General features: G+C 39.0%; 1 protein-coding gene across 2 annotated transcripts in view; it reads left to right on the forward strand.

Annotated features, from left to right (window-relative positions):
- The first annotated feature begins 4,815 nt into the window (after nucleotides 1–4,815).
- Nucleotides 4,816–26,575, forward strand: part of LOC122795620 (CD109 antigen-like) — a 647,366-nt gene continuing 625,606 nt past the window's right edge. For both annotated transcript variants that reach the window (XM_044063888.1, XM_044063895.1), the window contains exon 1: nucleotides 4,816–4,955. In XM_044063888.1, coding sequence (XP_043919823.1) covers nucleotides 4,873–4,955 — 83 coding nt within the window. In that variant the 5' untranslated portion in view covers nucleotides 4,816–4,872. The remainder of the gene's footprint in view (nucleotides 4,956–26,575) is intronic.

Below are 26,575 nucleotides of genomic sequence, written 5' to 3' on the forward strand. Positions count from 1 at the left end.
TCCTTGGCCCCCTATTGTTCGGCATCTACTTCTCAGAAGTACAGGCCAACATGGGAGGACTTTGGCTGACAAAGTTTGCAGACGACTGCAAACTGGGTGCCATAGTGGAAAGTGCTTCGGACACGGATATCCTTCAGAAGGGACTCACGGAAACAGATAGCTGGTGCCAGAGCCATGGCCTGAAGTTAAACGCCAAAAAATGTATAGTCATACCCTTCGGGAAAAACAAGGTAACCCCAAGCTACCATATAGGTGGCAATCCACTAAGCACAGAAGAGGTTATCAGGGACCTGGGGACCCAGGTTGACAGTGGCCTTTCTTTTGACACTCACGTTGCTAAAGTGGTTAGAAAGACCTTCTACATTGCCCACCTGATCATGAAGGGATTCACATCCAGATCTAGTGAGGTCATTGTTCCGCTGTACTCTTCACTTATCAGACCAATGATCGAGTACAATGCCCCATTCGGGATGTATCTCACCCGACATCTGCAGCAATTGGAGAGACCCCAAAAGTTCCTCACCAAAAGGATAAAGGGACTCCAAAATCTGTCATATGCTGCCAGATTGAAGAAACTCCAGCTCTATTCAGTTGCATACCGTCTGCTCAGAGGTGACATGTGCCTGACATACAAGGCCATGTCCAACCCGAATTAATGGACATGCTCCACCTCAAAAAATCCAAATCCACCAAAACCACTAGAGCAAGCGACTTAAACCTTAGCACGGATATAAATAGGACGTGCTGGAGGGATAGATTTATCACTCAGAGACTCCCTATGCTGTGGAATAAAATCCCGATCCATGTGAGGCAGAGCACCTCGCTGGCTCTGTTCAAGAGAAATCTTGACCTGTGGATGGGAGATCGTAGGTTTATCCTGGGAATCATCTCTGTGTCACTGCTGGACAGAGGCACAACAAACTAATGGGCACAGTATTTTTTCATATAAGGGGTGGCGTAAGCCACAAAAATTTGGGCTAGGCTTATAAATGCCTTAGGGCAGATAGCCTAGTATAAACCTATGAACCTATGAACCTATAACCAGTGCGATCAAGGCCTTGCTACTTTCTGCAGAAAATAGTACTACCCTAATCCCATGTTTTCTTCTTCCTCTTTCAGTTGCATCCCATGTCTCTAACTCCCCCTTCACTTTTTTCATCTTTAGTTGATTACCATCAGCCTGTTCACAGATTACGTGTTATGCACTGCATGAAAGGGCAATGGTAGTTGCATTGCAGAATCCAGACTTTTGGTAATGCACTTCAGAATTCTGCTGGCTCCTACTACTGCCTTTCAGTACTGTATGGCATGATTCCATTTGGAAGCAATTATAATACTAGTATGTTTGTTTCATCTTCTTTTGTCAGTCCTGTGAATACTTGTAACATAACATCATTTTTCACATTGTGTTATAGCTACCTTCTACCTGTACTGCTTGCAGGTTGCATATATTACAGAAGATGCTATTTCATCTTCTTTTGTCAGTCCTGTGAATACTTGTAACATAACATCATTTTTCACATTGAGTTATAGCTACCTTCTACCTGTACTGCTTGCAGGTTGTGTATATTACAGAAGATGCTATTTCATCTTCTTTTGTCAGTCCTGTGAATACTTGTAACATAACATCATTTTTCACATTGAGTTATAGCTACCTTCTACCTGTACTGCTTGCAGGTTGTGTATATTACAGAAGATGCTATTTCATCTTCTTTTGTCAGTCCTGTGAATACTTGTAATATAACATCATTTTTCACATTGAGTTATAGCTACCTTCTACCTGCACTGCTTGCAGGTTGCGTATATTACAGAAGATGCTATTTCATCTTATTTTGTCAGTCCTGTGAATACTTGTAACATAACATCATTTTTCGCATTGAGTTATAGCTACCTTCTACCTGTACTGCTTGCAGGTTGCATATATTACAGAAGATGCTAGAGACCGTTCCATCAACATGGCTGCAAGTCTAATCTTGGTGCTGCCAAAAATGATTGCAGCACCGAACCCGCTAGAGCACATTTGCAAGTTGCTTCTTGTTTGACCAATCTGTTTCACTGGTAGTGGCCAGATGGTTAAGGCCTTGAACTGCTAACCTGTATTCCTGCATTTGATTCCCCCAATCTGCTCTTGAACTGTGAACAACTTACTTAACACTGCTGAAAAGAAGGACTTGTATTGAGTGGTCTAACCTAGATAACAAAAAAATCAACAAATCAACAAGCAAAATATAATAATAATAAAATATAAAATAACACTTGCCATCTGTATTCAACCAGCTAACCAGATTCTTTTTCAAATCACTGTTTTGGTCTCACTCTAATAACTCTCAGTTTCCTGACATATTTTCTTTGAAGCATGATGATAAAAGCCTTTTTGAAGTCTAGACTTGGTAGGTTTCCTAGGGTTTCTTTGTCAGCCTTGGTGATGATCCATCCCAGGAATAAATCAGGTTATCCTAATAGAACTCGTATGCTTCAAATCTGTCCTAGTCCTATCTGCTAGACAATCTGAATTGAAATACTCTACCAGCCCACCAAGTAGATTATTATTCAAAGCCTTTCCTTTCCTTTATTTTATTTTTTATTTTTATTTAACATTTGTTTACCGGGATAGTCCGACTGGACACAGGTCCATTTTCAGCGGAAGCTCGGGGAGAAAAGCTCCAAGTGTCTTTTACAATACAGTTCATGCAAGAAAGTACAATACAGGGTCTTGGGCCTCTTGTGGAGGAAAGCTCCAAGTATCATTTACAAAATAGTTCAAGCAAAAAATACAATACAGTGGCTTTGGTACACAGTTACATATATGTAACAATCATCTCAAAATATCACGTGGGTTTAAAGTCATAACACAGAGGAATTGGAAAAGCAATGATTTTACATTCAGACAGTAATTAATGTTGTCCATGTAAATAAGATGCAGTTAGCATTGGGATTATTGGTATACTAGAGAGGTTGTAGATGTTAACAATATAGTGAAGTTTATTGAGATTAGAATCCTCCTTTAATGGAAAGAAACTTGATTATTTGTATAGTGGTGGCTCTTGATGAAGCCCGTCTGCACTTGGGGGGAGTCAGTAACATCCTCTTGTGCTTTGACTCTTTTATCCAAGACATGGTGAGATGATGTGCATTTTCTGATGCTCCACACAACATGGCAGGCAGTGTTCTTACAGGTGATACGACATTGTAAGTATTTGGATGCTTGAGTTTCTGCCTCCTTAAGAGCCCTATTGTTCAACTTTATATTTCTCCCTGGTCATTGCCCATTCTTACCTTCAATCCCCATATCTGCCTATGCACTCCTGCAATGTTACTATCTTACCTTCAATATTGTTATTATTGTTCTTGTGTTATTGTTTTTCTTATTAATATTTTCTATTATTTTATTGACAAACAGTTCTAAGATCACTAAAATACTTCTGTAATTATTAAGACAAATAATTTTCTAAAAGCAGCTACACATTACTTTTTATAGTGAATGCAGTTTTTCTCTGATGTTTGCCATACATTTATCTACTTCATGTTATTAGGCAAAATTATTAGAATGACATACTATACATTAGTGTACACACCTGTTTTTGTTGCATAGCCCTTAGTTTGGTGGGCAGATGTGTTTAATACCAAAGTTGTTACATCAATGTTATTTTTTAAGGCAGTAAGATAAAAAGGTGTATCTGTATATATAACTTGCCTAGTGCTAAGAAATGTATTTTCTAAAATTTAAATATAAGCCACAAAACGTCTCATTTTATTCTGTGCTTTATTTTCTCCCTTCCTTTTTTGTCTCTGTGCGGTTTGATTGCAGGTTGTAAAGTACTGTATACTGTAACAATTTAATTAAATGCTTATTACTTGTCTTGCAAATTTTTAGTATATAGTAAAATACCTTTTTAGCAACCAATAATGTTAAAACAATAGTTGCAAGTTTAGAGTATATTATGTGCTCATATTATATGGTTATAAACACTTCTTTGAATTTAAATATTCAGTACCGATGCTAGAACACTGTACTTCAAACCGTATGCATGGAAAATATAATGGTTTGTTTTAAACAGATGTTATAATCATTAATCTTTGCATGTTCGAATTGTTTTAGAGTTTTTAAAGACTTGAACATAATGCAGTCTAATTTTTTAGCAAGTGAATTATTATTTGATAAATATATAATTTTCTTTTATATGATACTTGAAAGCTTATATTGCACAGAGGAACTGATAAGTTAGGAAAATACAAATGTAAAGGTTATGTTGTAATCTTCATAATATTTGCTGAGACAGAACCTGTGAAAATAATTTGTTTTATTTGAGTTGTTATGGAGTGTCGTGTCTGGCTGTTACCATAGGTGGGTACCATGGCTACCAAAGCATCATTAAAATGAATGTAGCTTGAGAAGAATCAGTACTGTTCAACAATATCCTAACCCTGACAATTTACAGGAACTAAGAGAATGTGGTTTATCTGGTTTTGACAGGCCTAATTACTATCCTAGTTAAGACACGCATTGTGTCTTGAAAGAGAAATTTTAAATGGCTATTTTTGTCATATTACTAGAGCTATTTACTTTATTGAGTTTGCATCCATGAATGAACAAAGCACATTCTGTCTTAGATGCTGTTGCTTTCTTTGTTTACGTAACCAGGAACTATTTCAGATTTCTTTAAGAAGTTAGTGGAAGCCTTTTAAAATAGGGGTGGAGTCATCAATACATCTTATCTTTCAAAGCAGATGAGAAGCTATCAGTTTTAAAGGTGGGGTTAGTAGACCCTTATATAGCTATATATGACTGTTACACAATCCAGTCTGGCAGAAACAGGTGTAGAACACACACAAAGTAGAACAACATCGTCTTTATTCTAAGTCTCCTTCTTTATGGGAGAAAGAATGAAGACATTATTGAAAATTATGGTGCCAGCAGTTACCATCCTGAGCTTACTACAGATATCGATTGTAAGGTATGTGCATTATTTGAAATGGATTATTTTCTGTTATAAGTTAAATGTTTATAAGATATGATGGGAAACAAACTGTATAAAATAATGGATCCAAAGATGCAGTTCTTATTAAGTCAGAAACCATAGCCATGAGAATGCATCAGAAAGGAACATCACAATCAGCAAATTCAACATCTGAATTACTGATGCAAAACCACACTATCAGCAATGTGTCTACTGCCAATCATTAGCGGACTGGAGTTCCGCTGTGGTGACCCCTAACCGGGAAAAGCCGAAAGACACAAACATAGTCATAAGATACACCTTTAGAGTGTAGCTTTAGCAGTATTAACACAACAATGCCATGTTCGCATAATTGTGAAATTAATCAAACTAATCTTGAAGGGCATCCTTAATTTCCCTCCAGAAGTAATTTTTTTAAAGAAACTACCTTACCTGTTTTAAACAAAAGTAACACCAATGGTGATATATTTTCAAAGTTAAAGATGTGGAATAGGTTACTAATTCCTATTTTACATGCAAAAAGTAAACAAGAACGTTTAATAAATTACTCAACTTTGAGGTTTTTCTCTCTTTCTCTCTCTGTCTCTGTCTCTCTCTCTCTCTATATATATATATATATATATATATATTGTTTGTTTGTGTCTTTCGGCTTTTCCCGGTTAGGGGTCGCCACAGCAGAACTCCGGTCCGCTAATGATTGGCAGTTGATTTTTACATACCAGCTTGCCAGGCCTGACGCACAACCTTCAACGAAGGTACACCCATTCACGCATGTCTCCACGCAGAAAATGCTCTAGCTGAGAATCGAACCAGACAGTGTCTTACTGTGAGGTGACAACGCTACCGTAGCACCACCACCGCTAAAGCTATTTAAAACTATTTCCATACTCCAGATATATACACGGTTTCAAACATACATTACACTTTTAAGAAAACATATGCAAAAATGCAACTGTTCTGATTTTCTGCACTGTGGCAGACTTTAGTAAATAGAATATGTCATACTAAGTCAATGTTGTAACTATTCTGGCTATATTAGTTTAGACAGAAACATACTGCAGTGCAATAAAGCACTGCACAGACACAGATGAACACTTTGCTTTGTAGTTTATTGTTTCTTATTTACTTATTTCAGTCCCTGCACAGTAATGGTATATTAGTTTGATTATAGTCATTATTTATTTATTTTATCATATATCTGTGCATAAATGTTTGCATATGAGATGGCATAGCTTGACATAGTAAGGCATTTCAAGTGACAAAGGCATTTTTGTGTGTCTTTTAGATTGCATGTTCTGTGGATCTATCACTTGGATTCTTATGGTTCTGCATTTCAGCAGCACATATTAAGTGCCTGTGGCCATGACAATTGAATAACCAGACATGCATACATAAACCAATACACCAAAGATTAAAAAGTATATATATATATATATATATATATATATATATATATATATATATATATCAAGATGCAATGTTGTTTCATTTGTTGTCTCCAAATGATAGGATGTATGCAGTTCAGTGACTCATTGCAAGTGATTCTGCTAATAAAAAGAAAAACAAAGAAAATGTATGGAGATGGAAAACATGTCAAAAGGAAAATTTAAAAGATTCATACAAAAGCCAAGAATCTGCAGAGACAATAACTTACATACAGTATCTCATTTCATTCATAATTTCTAATATCTCATTTTTCTAAGTGCTATATATTTACATTATTAAGTGATACAAGACCAATAGTATCGGAATTGTATTTATAAATATATAAACAGTCACTTCAGAGAGCCAAGAGTCCTCAAGCTGCATAGCCTAATGAGTGATCTCAGCAACCTTATGCCCGGTACCAAAATGGGAATCAGTCTCACTACCCAGCAGCAGTTTGACATAGTACGTTGGTGCTGAATGCAATGTACAGCTACAGAGTAGCAGAGTAGCCCATGCGCGCACACACACACACACACACACACACACACACACACACACACACACACACACACACACACACACACACACACACACACACACACACACACACACACATACACACACACACACACACACACACACACACACACACACACACACACACACACACACACACACACACAAACACACACACACACACACACACACACACACACACACACACACACACACACACACACACACACACACACACACACAAAAACAACTATACAGTGATAAACCACAAAGACAAAGAAGACTGTGGGGAAAGGGGAAAAAGAGAGATAGAGGGAAGGTGAAATCTAGGAATAAATGCTACACACACACACACACACACACACACACACACACACACACACACACACACACACACACAAACAACTATACAGTGATAAACCACAAAGACAAAGAAGACTGTGGGGAAAGGGGAAAAAGAGAGATAGAGGGAAGGTGAAATCTAGGAATAAATGCTAAAGTTACTGGGCAATGTGTGTAAGGGAGTTTTTATAGCGGACATTCACTGCACTGAACAATAACCTAGACGAGTTCACATTCAGGAACTTCAGCATACCTCTCAACCTCGTAGTACAAGAAATCTGGACAAAGCCTAAAATAATGGGGAGACAGAACCCCCAAAATAAGGACATATTTTAAATATTGCTCTTAAACTTAGAAAGTTGCTAGAATAATGGAATTTATGTCAGCATGCATTTTCTCAAAGATATGAAATTGGAAACTGAAATGTATGTCATTATTCAGTGACTTCAACCCACAGTGGTTTGTCAGAAAACTGTGCGTTTTATTAGGAATAGACCAAAATGTCAGGCAAAAATTTGGGCATTCTGGAAAAAGCTGGACAGTTAAGAAGTATTTATTTATTTTATTTTATTTATTTTACATTTGTTTACTGGGAAAGTCTGACTGGGCCAGAAGCCCTTTTTCAGTGGTGGCCTGGGGAGAAAAGCTCCAAAACAAAATACATTTAGAATAAAATAAAAAAGTTATAGAGCAACAATAATGTGACATTATTGCCACAGTCAAAAACAGAGGTCAACAAGTTGGATGTGTGAAATAATCAATAGACACAATGTATAGCACTGAGATTGTATGCAGAGATCATGCTGTTGTCTGCTGTGGTTAGATTTGAAAAGAAGGGATACACTGCTGCCATCCTAATTTTCAGGGCTCTAAACAACCATTACGCCATGCTTTCTTAACAACAGACCTTTTTCAACCAATGAGGACCAGCAAGGGAGCCCGCAGGATTTTTTGCAGGGGGGTGCAAACCCAGAGCCCCACCCACATAGCTCACCCCGCCCCCTGCCAACACAGCCCAGCCCAAGTCCACCCACCCCAAGCCCCGCCCACACAGCCATTCCAGTGTCCCATTACTTGGCTATTTCTCCCCATTTACTGTAGACACTGTTCAAATCTGTGTGCATACTGTTTTATGCTTTACTTCTACAATGATTACAGGCAGTTGGATTTAATTTACAACTTTTATTTCAGACATTATAGCCCAAACACTGAGACATTTACTAAACCTAAACAAAGCAATAGTCTTACAATGAAAACAGACTTGGCATTAAAGCTTCTCTACTTTTGAAACTCACATTCAATGAAACAGCATTGAAACCCACATTCAAAGAAAATGCATCTGGCCAGTGGCAGGTTATTTACCTTTGAACTGTTTTCAAGGAATAGGCTCCTTGGAAACCGTTAGGGCCATGCAAAAGTTATTTGATTTACCTGATTGTATTAATTATAATATATAATTGAATTATATCCCTTGTATTATACAGCAACACTTGTTTGAGTGTCGCTGTCAAGTAAAAGTAATCTGAATAATTCCACATTAAAGATATCTGAAACTAATGAAGATGTTGTTGCTAGAAAACTGTATATTTCAGTGTTTCATCTACAAATTCAGTGCCTGCTGCCATCAAAGAATAAATTGCCTATGTTAAATTAAAAAAATGGTAAGCTGGTATATTGCAATAGAAAATGGATGACAAGCTGAAACAGGTTCATAGTTATTAGGCATCTCATCCAAAGGAGGACATCCTGAGGACTGCAGCATACAAATGTATATGCTGTAGGAATAGAACCTCAAGCCTTTACATTAAGATGCAAGTATTCTACTTGTGGTGCTACTAACATAGCTTTACAACTTTATACCACAATAGAGATACCATTTGCTAAACAAAACAGTTGCACATTGTAAATAGACTTGGCATGAGCAGCAGTGAACTTCCATTTCCCTCAAAACTCACAGTTCCTTGAAAATTCACTTGAAAATAAATTCCACCTGCTAACTCTAACTTGGGCATTTCACTTTCTCTCTCTTACAAACATACCACACCCCTCAAGGCCTCACCCTTAGTGCAAGAAATCTTGACAAAGCCTAAAATAAATAGGGACAGATTATAAATATGGCTCTCAGAAACTTAGAAAATTGCAAGAGTAACAGGATTTGTGTTAGTATGCATTTTTCTAAATGACATGACATCTAAAACTGAAATGTCTCATTATTTAGCAACTTCAATCCTTTTTAAGAGGAATATGGGGCAAAAATCTGGACAGCTGAGGGGTATGCTACCTCCCTCTTATACCCACACCAAATAATTCTGGTCAGACTTGAATTAGTTCTGGGAAGGTTGCACTGAACGGCACCGTGCTTGATCTGAAGTGGGTGAAATCCTGGTAGCTAGTGATTGCAGCTCAGCAATGTGGAGCATTAAAGCATTTTTAGCAGAGCATTGTTTCATCACTACCTATTGTGTTTGCACATAAGCTGTATTTATTTCAAACATTTGCCTTTTTTTGATTACTACAGAGTACATTTACCCACCAGAGCTATTGTGTTTTGACTTCAGTGTGGAGCTAGTTGTTGCAGGGCTTGGCTTTTAAGTAAGGTAGCAATGCTTATTTACCATATACCATTAAAGCCACCCAACTACAAGCGTACTAACACACAGACACTGCTATAAGACACTGGTATCCAATAAAATGTAATGAGCTTCTAAAAATACTGTAATCCTGTCCTTTTATTACAAATACTGTCATATGCATTTCAATACCCAAGGCTTATACATTATCTAGCTATGTAAATATTCTCTGCATGGCAACAACGAAAAGGCTTGCAATGCTGGTAATTCTTTAACAATATGCTTACTAAAGCTTACTTGCATCTTACAATGTCTGACAAGCTTACTAAAGCTTACTTGCATCTTACAATCTCCGACACGCTTACCTGATGTTCATTAAACCATGGCTACTTAAACAGAACAGGGCACTGTGACAGCATGCAGTTCCTGAATAATAAGAAGCATAAATCAACAGTATAAAAATCTGATAGAAAACCAGAACATTTTGCAAAATCAAGGACAAATCAAAAGCCACAGTCGTATTTGTGATCTACCTTGGATGGGGGAATACCCTGCACACTTACACTGCATAACTGCTCCTTGCCTTCCTTGGACACATTCCGAGCCACTACAATGGGGGCTGGGGTGCAATAAGTATGTCATAATTTGAAATGTCTCTGGCTGACAGTGATGGCTCTGACACTCCTACCTCTCAACTTCAGAGCAAGAAATCTGGACAAAGCCATACATAGAAGTGGGACACAGGCCCAAAAATAAGGCCAATTTTTAAATATTGCTCTTATTAACTTAAATAGAACAGGTAGATCTTGCATTAGTACAAATTTTCTGAAGGGTATAAAATCTGAAACTCAAATGTCTGCCATTATTTTCTAACTTCAATCTTTAATGACTTGCCACTAATTTGCCAGAAAACCACAATTTTATGAAAAACAGACCAAAATGTGATGCAAAATACCTGTCAAAAAAGGGACACCTTTTTAATATTAACAGTTAACTTGAAGCAGCTAACAAAATAAGGGCATCCACATGCATTTCTGAAATAAAGGTAATCTATAACTGATCATTACAGTTATAATTGTAAACCCTCCACATTTTCTTCCAAAATTGCAATTTTGGAGGAGGGATTATTAGGGGAGAGCAACATTTTGAGCCAGAATTGGGGACAATTGAGATGTTTGGATATTCCTAATCTACAAAGTGATTTGCACGTACCTCTCAACCTCTTAATGCAGGAAATCTGAACAAGGCCAAATATATAGGGGAACATACAAACACTACTAAATTGCTCTTGTATAAACTTAAAGACAGTCTTGCATTAGCATGCATTTTTCTGAAGGTTATGACATCTGAAACTCAATGTCTGTCATTTAATGGCTTCATTCCTAAATGATTTGCTAGAAAACCACAAATTTTATGAGGAACAAACCAAAAATAAGCAGCAAATATCTATTCATTCTGCAAAGATATGGACAACTGAGAGGTATAGTTCAACCGGGGCTGTCTGAGTTTGCTATCTCCCCACACAAAATCATGGTCAAATGGAGCCCCCCCCTGCAGCCATTCCAATGTCCCATTCCTTGGTTATTTTGCCCCATTTACCATAAACACTAATGTGCATACTGCTTTACTTCTGCGATGATTTAGGATTTCATTTGAAAGTTTTACTTTGCATTTTACAGCACAAACCCTAATACATATCTGTTAAAGCAATGCAGTCTCACAATGAAAATAGACTAACATTAAAACTTCTCTGCCCTTGAAACTCATGCATTGAAACAGCACTGAAACCCACTTTCAGAGAAAATGCATTTTACCAATGGCAAATATTAACTCTGGGCTGTCTTCAAAATCATAGGCCCCTCGAACATAACATACACATGCTGTTTGATACACCTTCCTGACTGTATTACATTATATTCCTTGTACAATACAGTACAGTTGTTAAAGGGCATTTTAAAATTTATTGTTTTGAAAATTTTTCCAGTAAACAATCAAGCAAAAAGCATCCACCAATGACAAAACTGCCCAATTCAGAACATTTCCATCATAAAAAGTCTACTCAAGTCCACCAGTATCAGTAAAACATATACACAATCTCTGTAGTAAAATCCACATTGAAGAAATTTGTAACTAATAAAGAGGTTGCTGCTAGCAAACACTTTATATGTCATTGTTTAATCTACAAATAAACTGCCTGTTACCCTTGAAGAATAAATTGCCTTTGTTGCATGCAATAAAAAAATGAAAAGCTAGTAATACCGCAATAGAGAATGGATAGCAAACTGTTAACTGGTTCATAGTTACTAGGCATCTTTGCCAAAAGGACTGCAGCATCCACCCCCTTTACAACACAAGCAATGCATTTACCTACTGTGGGAGTAGAACCCACAGCCTTCAGCATCTAAAGCAAGTACACTATCTGTTGTGCTATTAACAATGCAAGCAGACTAAACATAAGCAGCACTAAACTTTTGCTCCCCTGCAGCTCTCAGCTCCTTGTAAAATCTACTCGACACTCAGCTGTATCTCTGAACTTTGCAGCACAAGAAATCTGGAAAAAGCCGAAATTTATTGGGGGGGGGGGGACAAAAGGCCAAAAACCAGGGACACATTTTAAACATTGCTTGTATAATGTTTGAAAGTTGCTAGAATAAAATGCTGCGTTACCACCATACATTTCACTGCCACATCTTGAACCCAGGGGACCCGTGCAAAACAGTCAAAGCAACATACCACTATGCCAAATCAGCTGTTTTGTAAAAGAGGAAGACTGAAACTTTACCATTTAGTGAATTCAGTTCTCACCATAGCACAGCTGTCAACCTCTTGGCACAAAAGACCTGAAAAGCCAATAATGGGTGACTACAACCACCAAACATTCAGTGAATTCAGTTCTCACCATAGCTCTCAACCTCTTAGCAAATAACACCCGGACAAAGCCAGTAATGAGAGAATATAGCCCCCAAACACATTCAGTGAAATCAGTTCTTACCATAGCTCTCAACATTAGTAAAAAACCTGGATGAAGCCAATAAATACCTGAACAAAGCCAATACTGGGTGAATACAGCCCCCAAACATATTCAATGAATTCAGTTCTTACCATAACTCTCAACCCTAGCACAAAACCTGGATGAAGCCAAATACAGTCCGAAACACAGGAATACATTTCAAATATCCATCTTGTACACTTAGAAATTTGCTAGAATAAAAGCTTTTATCTTTTGTTACCATGCACTTTCTGAAGAATATGAAGTCTGATATTGAAATGTCTCCATTTTTAACATTTGTTAACCAGGATAGTCTGACTTTGAAAAAAGCTAATTTTTAGCAGAGGTCCAGGGAGAAACACTCCAGACAGCCAAGAATAAAACCAGAGAACATGTAGCTGTCAGGCAACAAGGACACAAATGCAGAAACCACAGATTTTATGAGGAACAGAAAAGTATGAGTGAAAATCCTGCAGCATTTTTACAAATGGTGGTGGGTAGGGAATTCAGGCTCTTGCCACTTGGGCCCAAGGTACAGGGTTCAAGCCTTATTCTCTACCCACCACCATGTACACCTGGGGCATTACACACACACACACAAGGCATGAGCTCGAAAAATATGATTTATGGTAAAATATAATATCTGCACCATACACCTCTGAGTGTCTTATTGCTGTTGTAAAATGTATAACTTTTTTACAGTCTGAGTTTTGAAAATAGTAGTTTATGTTTGACTGTTATATAGTTTAGTGTATTTTAATATAAAATAGTTCCTCTGCACATTCTAACTTGCACACTCTTAATTGTCTAATCACACTTGGAAAATGGACAGCTATATTTTTTGCAATTTGAATTTTACATATAGTACTTTATGTATGATAATTATATGTTCTTTGATTGTATTTCAGTTTAAAATACCTCCTCCTGATAATTTTGGTATGAAATTCTCAGGGTAGTAATTAAGTAACCCTTCTCTCAAACTTCTGTGAAGTATTGCACAACCCAGTTTAGAAAAATGTGTTAGTACTACATAACACTTCACCTGAGTTGTGTGAGATGAATAAGTCCAGATGAAGAGAGTTACATATCAGTAAAACAGTGCTTCATATAATAGTCATTCCAGGTAATATAGCCTCAAAAATATTCACAGTAATAAGGACTCTAGTATCAACACCAAGAACTGAAAGACAAGGAGGGGCCACAACTGACCCTGGTAACTATCGCCTCATAAGCCTGACTAGCCTGGTCTGCAAGGCTATGGAGCGCATCATCATGGAACTCATTAACAAAGACATTGGGAACCTCCAAACACTTGACCCAATCCAGTTTGGCTTTGTTAAGGGCAGATCATGCCTACTAAACCTGGTTGAATTCTTTGAGACAATCACCAAGGCCATAGATGAGGGGAAGGTGGTTCACGCAGCCTACCTTGACCTCACCAAGGCTTTTGACACCATTCCCCATTCGGGGATTATAGAAAAACTCACCACCCTGAACATAAACCCCTATGTCACGAGATGGGCTGTCAACTGGCTTACAGACAGAACTCACACGGTAAGAATAGCGGGCTCCAGGTCTGGCTCCAAACCAATCACAAGTGGTGTCCCACAAGGCTCAGTCCTGGGACCCCTACTCTTCGCATATACTTCTCAGAAGTACAGGCAAACACAGGACTCTGGCTAACCAAGTTCACCGATGACTGCAAACTGGGAGCCATAATTGACTCTCTGGCTGACACGGACATTCTCCAAAAGGGCCTTACTGAGACAGACACCTGGTGTCAAAGACATGGTCTCAAGATAAATGCCAAAAAATGCATAGTCATCCCATTTGGGAAAAACAAAGCACCCATGAATTACCACATAGGTGGCAGCCCCCTTAATACAGAACAGGTAATAAGAGATCTGGGGACCCAGGTAGATAGTAATCTCTCCTTTGACAATCAATCATATTGCCAAAGTAGTTAGGAAATCCTTCTATGTAGCCCATCTAATTACTAAAGGGTTCACATCTAGAAATAAAGAGGTTATAGTGCCCTCTACTCGTCACTCATCAGACCCATCATAGAGTACAATGCTCCATTCAGGATGTACCTCACAAGACACTTCCAACAGCTGGAAAGACCACAAAAGTACCTCACCAAGAGAATTACTGGCCTCAAACATATGTCCTGTGCAGCCCGACTGGAAAAACTCCGGCTGTACTCAGTGGCATATCGCTTACTCAGAGGTGATCTCTGCCTGACTTACAAAGCCATGTCCAGCTCAGAATTGATGGACATGCTCCACCTAAAGAAATCCAAGTCACTGTGAGCCACTCGCTCTAGTGAGCTAAACCTTGCCACAACAATAAATAGAACATGCTGGAGGGATAGATTCCTGTCACAGAGACTCCCCATGCTTTGGAACAAAATTCCTAACTACATTAGGCAGAGCCCCTCACTAACACTCTTCAAGAGAATCCTTGAAGAGTGGATGGGTAACAGAAAATACACTCCTGAGAATTTTTTATTACTATTCATTTTTTGATGCACAAGAAGTCTGAAATTGTAATGCCTAGAATTATGTAAAGACTTCAACCTTCACTTTTTGTCACAAAGTTAACACTTTAATGAAATATAGGGCAAAGTTTAGAGGAAACATCTGTGATGTTCCTAAAAATCAGGGATATGGGAATTTATTATTCATACAGTGTTTATTTTTGTATACTATATCCTAAGCTTTACCTCTTAGTTCAAACAATATCTGACAATCTTTCTGTTGCAATTGTTTTTTTGTATTTGAGTGTGTGTGCGTGTGTGCGTGTATGTTAGGCTACCGTAGCTATTTTCTTTTGTTACTGGACTGCTGTTTTATCTTCCCACGTTCTTCACTTTCTGTCCCTTCCTAACCTGCTTCAACTTTCTGTTTGTTGGGTTTATTCATTTACTTTCATCAGGAGGTTGTTTATAACCAATCCAGATGCCTTTTACTATATCTGATTAGGTGGTATACTTCAAGTTGAATTTCTTGTACTTTATAGTGTAAACTTTGTTTAATTTGTGTCACATCTCAGATGCCTGTATTGTTCTATTTTTTCATTAATACGCATCGCTACAGAATTTGAGTTAATGGTGCATGTTTCGGTATGTGATATTGCTTTTTGTTTTACTATTTTTTGAGTATTTCTACATTTTCTAAATTTTCCTGCTAAATTGCTTTCCAAGATGTTGACAGTTTGCTAGATCATTAAATATGTGTGAGGACAAATATGTGTGACTGAATAAGAGGTCATGGTGGCTGCACTGTCTTTCTCCGATGATTAGAATGCATTTAGTATACAGGTCAGTAGTTGTAGGAATGCACAGTTTTACTTTTCTTCACAGGTTACTGTCTAGAACAGGAAACTAATTGGTAAAGTGAATTGTCTGGAATATATGAAAGTGTATAGCTTACAGCTCATACAACAGAGATTATGTTCACCTCCAATGAGAGGCCTATAATTGTTACAACTTACAACATGGAACTCATAAACAAAGACATTGGTAACCTCCAAACTCTGGATCTCACCCAGTTCGGGTTTGTGAAAGGCAAATCATGCCTCCTGAACCTGATTGACTTCTTTGAGGCAGTCAACAAAGCCATAGATGTGGGTAAGGTGGTTCACACAGCCTATCTTGACCTCACCAAGGCTTTCGACACCATCCCCCATTCTGGAATTATAGCTAAACTCAATAAACTAGGTATAAATCCCTACGTCACAAGATGGATTGCCAACTGGCTCACTGACCGAACCCACACTGTAAAAGTTGCAGACTCCAAATCTGACCTCAAAGCAGTGACAAGTGGAGTACCACAGGGTTCTGTCCTGGGACCTCTCCTGTTTGGTATCTACTTCTCTGAAGTACAGGCTAACACAGAAAGCCTCTGGTTAACGAAGTTCACAGATGACTGCAAACTAGGAGCCATAGTCAAGTCCTTAAATGATGTGGACATCCTACAGAAGGGCCTCGCTGAGACAGATGCCTGGTGTCAGAGCCATGGCCTCAAGCTCAATGCCAGAAAGTGCAGTGTCATCCCCTTTGTTAAAAACTCTGTACCCATGAACTACCACATAGGCAGCAATCTACTTAACACTGAATGTGTGATAAGAGACCTTGGGACCCAGGTGGACAGTAGTCTCTCCTTTGATAGTCACATCGCCATAGTAGTCAGGAAGTCCTTCTAAGTGGCACACCACATCATAAAAGGGTTCTCATCCAGGAAAACAAGAGGTCATTGTTCCCCTCTACTCGACACTCTTTAGACCTATTATAGAGTACAGCACCCCTTTGGAATGTACCTCACAAGACATCTGCAGCAGCTGGAAAGGCCACAGAGGTACCTCACAAAAGGATTACTGGCCTCAAACAAATGCCCTACACTGACCACCTCAAAAAACTCCAGCTTTACTCCATAGCATATCGCCTACTTTGAGGTGATCTCTGCCTAACATATAAAGCTATGTCAAACCCTGAACTGTTGGACATGCTACACCTAAAGAAATCCCAATCCCTTCGAGCTACACGCTCTAGGGACCTAAACATTGTCACCACAATAAACAGGACATGCTGGAGGGATAGATTCCTGTCCCAGAGACTTCCCATACTCTGGTGCTGTAGCAGCTAGATTTCTTTCATTTTTTTTTATTCTTGAAAGATGTTAAGGTAGTATTGGCAGTAATTTATCAAGACAAGTTTTTTATACAGCAAGAACATGTTTGAAGAAAGACATTTTACAGGAAGATAGTGAGAAAATAAATGTATGAAATATTAAAGATCATGAAACATAGGCGCTAAATATCTAGTCAATTCATATAAACCTCAGCTACTGTGTCAGGAAAACTGAGTTATCCTAGATGTTTTGATAAGGAGGAATATTATCATTGAACATATGAAAAGTTCCAGCACTCTGCAACATAGGGACAATACTAGGCAACCACGTAGACCATAAGATTTCTAGCCACAGGCAACTTTAAGTAGACACCTTTAAAGTTGCTGGCCACCCTTTTCAAGCACTTAGACAATTTTACCAACATAAATATGAGGAATAGACAAGTATGTGGCTGTGCATGGTTGTTAGGATGTGGGTGACACTTGGTGAAAGAAATATGTGATTAAGTGGACATATAACATCAAATGCACATATTAACATAATGATTTCTCATAAATAATAATGGCAGATGGTTATTTTATTTGCTGTAAAAATTATTGCAAGAAAGAGACAGACAAAACAAAAAATAATAAAATAACTCCCAGCAGATAAGGAAGATTTATGGGAGATGTAGAAATCCTAACGATAACAGGCATATATAGGCAAAGCAGCTTTAAAAATGGAAGATCGCAACAAGTGGATCACCTGGTTATCATGACAGTAAAATAAACAACAAACATATGTTTCTTGACGAAATGAAAGCCCTCTGTCATTAGGCATTGCACAGACTGAGATCTCAGAATAAAAACAATTTAATACATTACGTTCATACACACACACACACACACACACACACACACACACACACACACACACCTGAAAGTGTCCCATCTTCCGTCCGTCTACTCCCATTCCAAGTCCCATCTTCCGATCCTACTTGCTATTCCAGGTCCCATCTTCCGATCCCGCTTGCTATTCCCCCATCTTCTGTTCCCGCTTGAATCATCAGTCTAAGTTCCCGCTCACAAACTTCTAAGCGAGAGCGATGATGTCAGCACACACGCGACTGGACTGTTAGCACAGACTTCTTAAAGAGGAACGCACATAAAAAAAAAAATAAAAAAAAAACTTTTTTGAAATTATCTAGTCAGCCGATTCCAGGGGGGTGCAAGTGCACCCCCTTGCACCTGCCTGCGGGCGCCCTTGAGGACCAGCACTGTGGGGCTGAGGAGAAAGACCCGAAACAAGAGTTGTTGGGCCTATGTTAGCTCTTTTATCAAGCAGTCAGACACTCTAACAAATGTAGCTATGATGTTGTGGCTGTATCCTGCAATTCAGCAGCAATGGGGTCAGACATTAGTAGGCATGCCTGACTGAAGGCTTCCCCACTGTAGGGCAATGTGAAGTCAAGGATCTTAATACTCTATTAAACAGGAATTTCCTCCCCCCACCATTTAAGAGGTACAAAAATATGGAGGCAAAGGGCAGGGCTACCCAATATTTGGGGAAGATTTTTTTGAAATTTCTGCCTTTGTACTGCTGGAAATTCTCAGCTAAGACCTGGCCTTCAGACCCTAGAGAGCAGTCAAGCAGACATGGCAAGGGTGAAAAAGGTAAGTACAGAAAGGTGCAGCAAGCAAAACTCAAAAAGAAGCCTGGGGCCCACATGGCTGAGAATCCCTGAGGTATCAGCCATGACTCAATATAGCAGCTCCCCTCCCTCCAAGACCACCCCAACCTTAATGCTCTCTTCCTCATCATCTTCATCTCCCCAAACCTGAAAGGTATTTGTCTGTCTTTGTAAAAAACTGCGAAGTATTTGTTCATGACAGATGTGTGCTAAGCATTATAGTGAAAGAGATGATTTCCGTGCCTTAGAAAGACCTTAGTTCAGAGGTATTCCACCAATTCTATGAGAACAGACTCAATTCATCACTCAGACTTTCAGAGACATGTTAATGACAAGAGCCATAGGGAAGAACAGGTTTTTACACTAGACTATTCCTGGTTCTAAGAAAAGAAGGTCCTTGAGACCCATCATGGTGCTCTCTGTATCATCTAAACCAGTTTCTAAAATTGAGGAAATTAAAAATACTTGTCCTGCAAAGATTATTACCACTGATTCCTCAAAAAGCCTTTATGGTTACCATGGACTTGGAGGATGTTTATTTTCACATCCCAGTAAGCAAGCAACTCAGAAAATTCCTAAGATTTGTAGCAGAAGGAAGCCATTATCAGTTTACTACATTGTCCTTCTGTTTATCCATTGCACCAGAGCATTCACAAAATGTCTAGTGATAGCTTTTTGCAGGACAAAGGACAGTTATGATGTTCCTTACATTAGCAATTGCTTTATTTTAGCAGAGTCTTACCAGGGTGCCTTGAATGCCATGAACTTCACTCTAAAGTGCTTCACAGAATTGGGCCTGACAGTCAACAGGAAGAAATCCTTTTTTACTCTCACTCAGAAAGTTACCTTTCCTGGCAGCAGGTTTTGACACTGTTCAGCGTAGAACCCTCTTTCCTCAAGAGAAACCAGAGATACTGTCAGATTTGTTTATCAAATTCTTCCAGAAAGGAAAAAAAGTCACAACTAGTGTATATAGCAGCATGCATTTTGATGGTGCCTTTGGTATGCCTCCATAGGAGAAAATTTCAATTGTGTGAGCAAAACAGTTGGAATCAACACCTCAGGCATTTAGAAACCAGTGTACCTTGCTGATACGCATAAGGAAGGAAATCTCATGCTGGACCCAGCAATGTCTCCTTTCAGTCACTGAAACTTACTATGACCTTGACAGCAGGCTTCTCAGATGTGGCAGGATGAGCAAATATGAAGATCCTCCAGGTTCAAGGGACTAGGCAGCAGAGGATGAGGATAAAACATAGCATCAAGGAAACAATGTCCCTCATTTTCACAATCAAAGTCTTGGCCCCTTCCATATATGGGAAATCTTACAAGTACAGGCAACACTACAATAATGTGGTACATAAACAAGTAAAGATGGACCCACTGCTACCTGCTGTGCAGATTAGCTTTGCAAACATGTGAAATTACAGTAAAGAGATTAATATCTCTGAATGCCATATACATTCCTTCAGATCAGAATGTGATAGCAGACAAACTGAGCAGGGTGTATACAGACACTCACAAACAGATGCTATATAGGGAAACACTGGTAGATCCTTAGATCTGACCAGCAGGTGAGTTGTACCAGAGATAGAACTGTTTGTCTCTCATTTGAACAGGCAGTGAGTAGACCTGGATTATTTTAAACCAATCCCAGGCAAACATAAATATTTAGAGGGTATTCTAAACAATAATAAAGAGGCTAGGTAGCTCAGTACAAGACAATCATACCCAATGAAGTGGAAATGGTTCTTCTGCTGTTCCTGAAGGGACTTTGACCCCAGAAATGTTAAGTGGCACTGGGCCTGGAATACATGTCAGACCTCTACAAATCAGGCTTAGTTTACATATCTATAAAAGTTCAGGCTTATGTTATTTCAGTTGTCTGTCTATGGAACTCCCTATGTTTTCTAGGCCTTCAGATAAGTAATTACTTAGGGGAGGCATTCATCTCAGATTATCCAACAAACAAATGGCTTTACCATGAGACCTTTATTACATGCTAGCAAAGATGATACTACTTCCCTCTGAGCTAGCAGTCTTTTGCTCTATTCATTTTATTTCTTAAAATATGTTCTTTTTCATGGCAGTCCCCTCTGCTAGACTTCTTTCAGAACTCCAGGCACTAATGTCAAAAGTGTTGTTTCTAGCATTCCATTTAGACAGAGTGGTCCCGCAAACTAGTACTTCCTTTATGCCTAAGTGGTTACTCAACTGACCTTCAACCAGACAATTCAGTTCCCAGTGCCATACTTTCTCCTATACCTCAGAATTCAGGAAAATGGACCCTGCATTCCCTGAATATGCACAGGAAGCTGAGATTTTACTTTCATAGAATAAAAAGAGTTCAGAAGATGTGATTTGCTGTATGTCTGTTCCTTAAAAGGGAAGGAGGATACGCTTGTTAATGAACAAACCCTTTCTTATTGGCTGGGGTATTGCATTATGGTTGCTATCAGCACAATGAGAAAAAAGTCTCAGGCCTCTTTAGAGCATACTATACTGAAGCTACAGCTGCCACCACAGTTTTCTTGAGAGGAGCCTCACCCAGGTCATTTTAGAAGAAGCCACCTGGTCCTCTGTGCACTTCTTCGCAAACACGATATCTTATGAGTTGCTTCCAGGGCAAGATCAGTATTTGCTTCTGCTGCCCTGCAAGGACTAATTTCCAAGTAGTTCATCCAACTCCCCGCACCTCACTGCTTAGGGAATCTTCAGTAGAATGATTACTAGAATAATGAACTACAATGAACGTGGGAGAGTTGTGTTCAGAACTTATCATACATGTAGATTTTCAAGTACTTTCATTGTTGCAGTCCAAGCTCTATTCCACCTTCCACTTTGACTTTTCATATGGTCCCTGTCTTCTTCTAGGGTTGGGGTAGCAATCCTTTCCTATTCACCACATCCCTCTTGTTGCTACCATGCCATATCTTTACATCTGTTTTGGTTAATGTTATCTTTTGGAGTTTTGGGATTGTGACACCTTGGGGGTTACCTTGACCAATGTTAAAGTTCCTACTTGATTCACCCTGTTCTGCGACCAGGGATTTCTCCTCTGTTTCTGCCAGTGCAAGAGAAGATGACGTCAGCCAGCACACATTTTGTACTACCAGTGTCCTTTGCCAGGAGGTGGAGAATGAGGATGACATCGGCAGAAGAGAAGAGCTTTGGAAGACTGTTCAGCTGTAGGCTACCTGCATTACACAATATTCCAAGAATGAGGACTACAGCAGTGAACATCTACCTTTATGTTGTGTTCCTAACACACCTGAACTGTTTCCATTCTTACCATTTGAATCAATACATCAATAACTTTTCTCAGCATGGATTTTAATGTTTGGTCAAATGCTCTACTGATCTGTCAAGAAATGGTGCACTGAGTTTCTTAATTGCTGAAGCTTAAAGTATTAACACACTTTTTGCATTTTGCAGGACATAAATGGCGTTCTCTGATCAGTGAGCGGTTCTTCGAGTATCCCTGCTCTGGAAAATAATAAGATAAACTCCTTGGCTGTAGATTTAACATTAACCTTACAGAAGGGACTAGCCTGATAGCCTGCGGGTACTTAGTTGCATAATTCAATGCGTGGATGCCCATTGCTGGATTTTGCCAGTGGGCCAACAATATCCATAACAATATGTTCAAATTGCACTGCTGTTATGAGCATTGAAATCAAATTATTTTTGAAGTTTGGCTTAGGAATTGCCTTCTTACATTCAGGGCATCTAAAACAAACTTTATTTTCTACTTGAACACCAGTGTAGACCACTGATCTTATTGGACTATTTTTAACCCTGCCCAGAAGATATTGTCAAAATATACGACGTAAAACATAAATAAATAAATAAAAGAAAAAAAAAAAACAAATAAAAGAGCAATGAAAATGCAGTGTAAACAAAAGAGGTGAACATTCAGAGCACTACAGATCTGCATAGGAAATAATGACGCAAGAGATATAATTTCAAAAATATAATGCAACAAAGAAAAGAAAAATGAAGATACAGTGTAAAAGAAAACATGAGCAGATACAGAGGTGTATGTTTACAGTATTTCAACTCTGCATTGAAAACAGAGAGAGTGGGAGAGAGAGAGAGAGAGCGAGGTAGGAATTGTTATGTCAACACTGTGCATGCTTGTAATTATTTGGGGGAAGGGGAAAGAAAATCTGAGTCTGTGGTTCCAAGGAAAGCTTGTGTACTGTTGCTGCGAGGGAGTTTTAGGATTCAGTGGTGGGATCAGGGTTAGTAAATGGCATGCATTACTGATGAGGATCAAGAAGCTTCAATTTCTGGGTCAGAGTGGAAGGCATGAGTGAAGCTAAAGAATGAGGGTGATGTTAAATCAAAATAAACTCAATATTAATTCTGGGGATCTTGCAGTACATCTGTAACCATTAAAGCTACACATACTCTGCCAATAACACTTTATTCATCTAGCTGTGAGTTGTTGAAGCTAAGTATTTCTCTCTGTGTTGCTTCGTTGTTAATATGTAGACAAAAGTGACAATTAAGACAATATAATGAACAGTATTGTTTGTTTCTTTCGGCTTTTCCCGGTTAGGGGTCGCCACAGCGGAACTCCGGTCCGCTAATGATTGGCAGTAGATTTTTACGTGCTGGCTTGCCGGGCCTAACGCACAACCTTCAAACAAAAAATAATGTATCTTAAGCTGCAGTAGACAAAGGTCCTGTCAGCACAGGTGCACTGTCCATCATGTAAGGTGTAAGATGAAATCTTTCAGTAGGTTGTACATAGCATGGTTTTATAATTATTAATTAACTAATAAATAAAGACCGCAAAGCACATTATGCCAAGCTACAGTCCCTGCACTCAACCAGTCCCAAAATATTCTGGGACTCCATTTCATCCATTATGCACCCTGGTAATAAATAATGCCCCTGCCCAAATCCCAACTTTTCCGACCTTGATACAGCCACCCACTTCAACTCTGTCTTCACTTACTGCATTGCCAATCTATCTTCCTCCTTCCCACACATCACATTCAGCCCCAGCCTCTCCTATACCAACCTTGACCACAAACACCTACCTCCTTCCACACATTTCTGCCTTACTCCCATTCCCACAAGCACTATAAAGATAGCATCGCTTATCCCATCTTAATTCATATAAATAGATCCATACAAGAATCATATGTCCCTTCTCTCTGGCATCACACTTACATCATCCCCCTCCACAAAGTTGGCAAAAACACTGACACCACCAATTTCAGGCCTATTGCCATCCTTTCCCCATCTCTAAAATACTAGAGAAAACCATTCAAGCACAACTCATGATTCACCTAACCCAAAGCAATCTCCTATCCTCTACCCAACACGGCTTCTGCCCTAGCCACAGTACCATGACTGCACTTTTTTCCTTTCTAGAAACCATCAACCTGGAATGTGACTCAGGCAAGTTCATATCTACACTCTTCATAGATCTGTCAAAGGCCTTTGACACCATCTCCCACACCTTACTCATATCCCAACTCTCTATCCTACATCTCTCTCTTGCCACCATTGCCTGGTTTTCCAGCTACATGTCAAACTGCCAACAAGCTGTCCAATGGAAAACTTCAACCTCCCCCTTCCTACCTACACCCACAGGCATCCCGCAAGACTCCATTCTTGCCCCTCTACTCTTTAACCTATTCATTAACAACTTTCCCCACTCCATCCCAGAATCATCTGTCATCCAATATGCAGATGACTTGACTATCATCTGCTCAGCCTTCTCCCCCTCTGATCTCCTAGCAAAAACCCAATTGACCATCTCCACAACTGAATTCAGGATGAAGTCCAACCATCTATCTCTAAATGTTAAACTAATCATTAAACTAATGATTTTTGCCCTACCAAAAACTCTTTTATTGACACAACCTCCTTCACAATACAGAGCCAAAACAACACCACCCTTGAAATTGTTCCCAACACCAAGCTTCTCGGCATCATCGTTGATGAAGTACGAAAGTTTGATACTCACATCAACTCCGCAGTTAAGAAAACTCACCAAAATTTAGGTCTCCTCTACAGACAAAATGTGCTTCCTCACCCTTCTACTTGTCACCCCTTGCATTCACCTTCCTGCTTCTCTCCCTTATGTATGGTGGCCCTCTATTCACCAATCTCCAACTCGGCCTATGATCCAAACTTGAATGCTGCTACCACAAAATCTGCAAATTTGCAAGCAATTCAAAGGACTCATCCCACCACTGCCACTCCCTCCTCACCCTCAATTGGCTTGAAATACACAACTATCTCAGTTACCTACAACTCATCATTGCCCAGAAGCTCATCTTTAAACCTGCCGACTGCCCATCTCTTGCTACTTTCTTAAAAACCTCCATACCCAACCACTCACTCAGATCCTTAAACCAAAATCTCCTTCAGGTCCACAAACCATCACGACCACCTGGCCAACTACTAATGTCCTTCCTTCTCCTTAGCTAAACAGTGGAACTCTCTCTCCCCTCACCTACACAACCTACCTAATCATATGAAATGCAAATCTCAGCTTGCCCCTCATCTATCAGCTAAATGGGAATGCCCATGTCATGCGCCAACATAAACCCCTCTAATACACCTCTCATTACTTTCCACTGAAATCATCTCCTATTAAACCACTACTACTGCTTCATCAATACCTAAACTTTCTATCCCCTACTAGGGACTGAATTTTCTCTCTACTATCCATTTTACTATGCCTTTCTTTACATATATAAAAATACTTTTCTCCTCACAAAAATTTGTTGCACATAACCTGCTAAGATCTAGCAGCTGTATGTTTACAAATGTTCTTGCTAAGATCTCTGACAAAATGTTTATGCATTTTGTAAATGTTCAGTCTACCTAGCTGCTAAGGGCTTGTAACCATATGTCTATATGCACTCTATGATCTTATGACAAATTCTTTATTCTTATGTAAATATGTTTTAACTTTCTGTGCATATTATTTGTGTTTTTTTGCAACATTTAATCATTTAACTGTAATTCTTGGAGCTTTTCTCCCCGGGCCTCCACTGAAAACAGGCTTGTTACGACCCAGTAGAATTCCCTGGTCATCAAACTTAAATAAATAAATAAATATAAATAAATATAGACAGCCAATATCAAATGTCTAGAAATGTCATAAGGCTAATCTTAGAGCCACACTGAGAGACATTACTAGGTTTAATACTGCAATCAAACTCTTCCTCTCCAGATGTCCTCTTATCTTCAGGTTGAAAATTTTCAGGGACATGAAGCAGAACTTCATAAATGTTGCCTTGATATCCTTAAAGAATTAATTAAAATGAGGCAGGGTATGCCTACAGACAGAAACAATCAGATGGCACAACTGTAGATGAACCTATTGCTGCATTAAAGGCCATTCTCATTGCAGTGCTTGCCATGGTAGAGACAGACTAAAGTTTCACTTTAAGTGGTCCATCTGAATAGTGATCTAGGTTTTGGTGACTCAGATGGAACAT

This window comes from Protopterus annectens, chromosome 1.part0 (genome assembly GCF_019279795.1).
Source record: "Protopterus annectens isolate FY-2018-M chromosome 1.part0, PAN1.0, whole genome shotgun sequence".
NCBI classification, from domain to species: Eukaryota; Metazoa; Chordata; order Ceratodontiformes; family Protopteridae; genus Protopterus; species Protopterus annectens.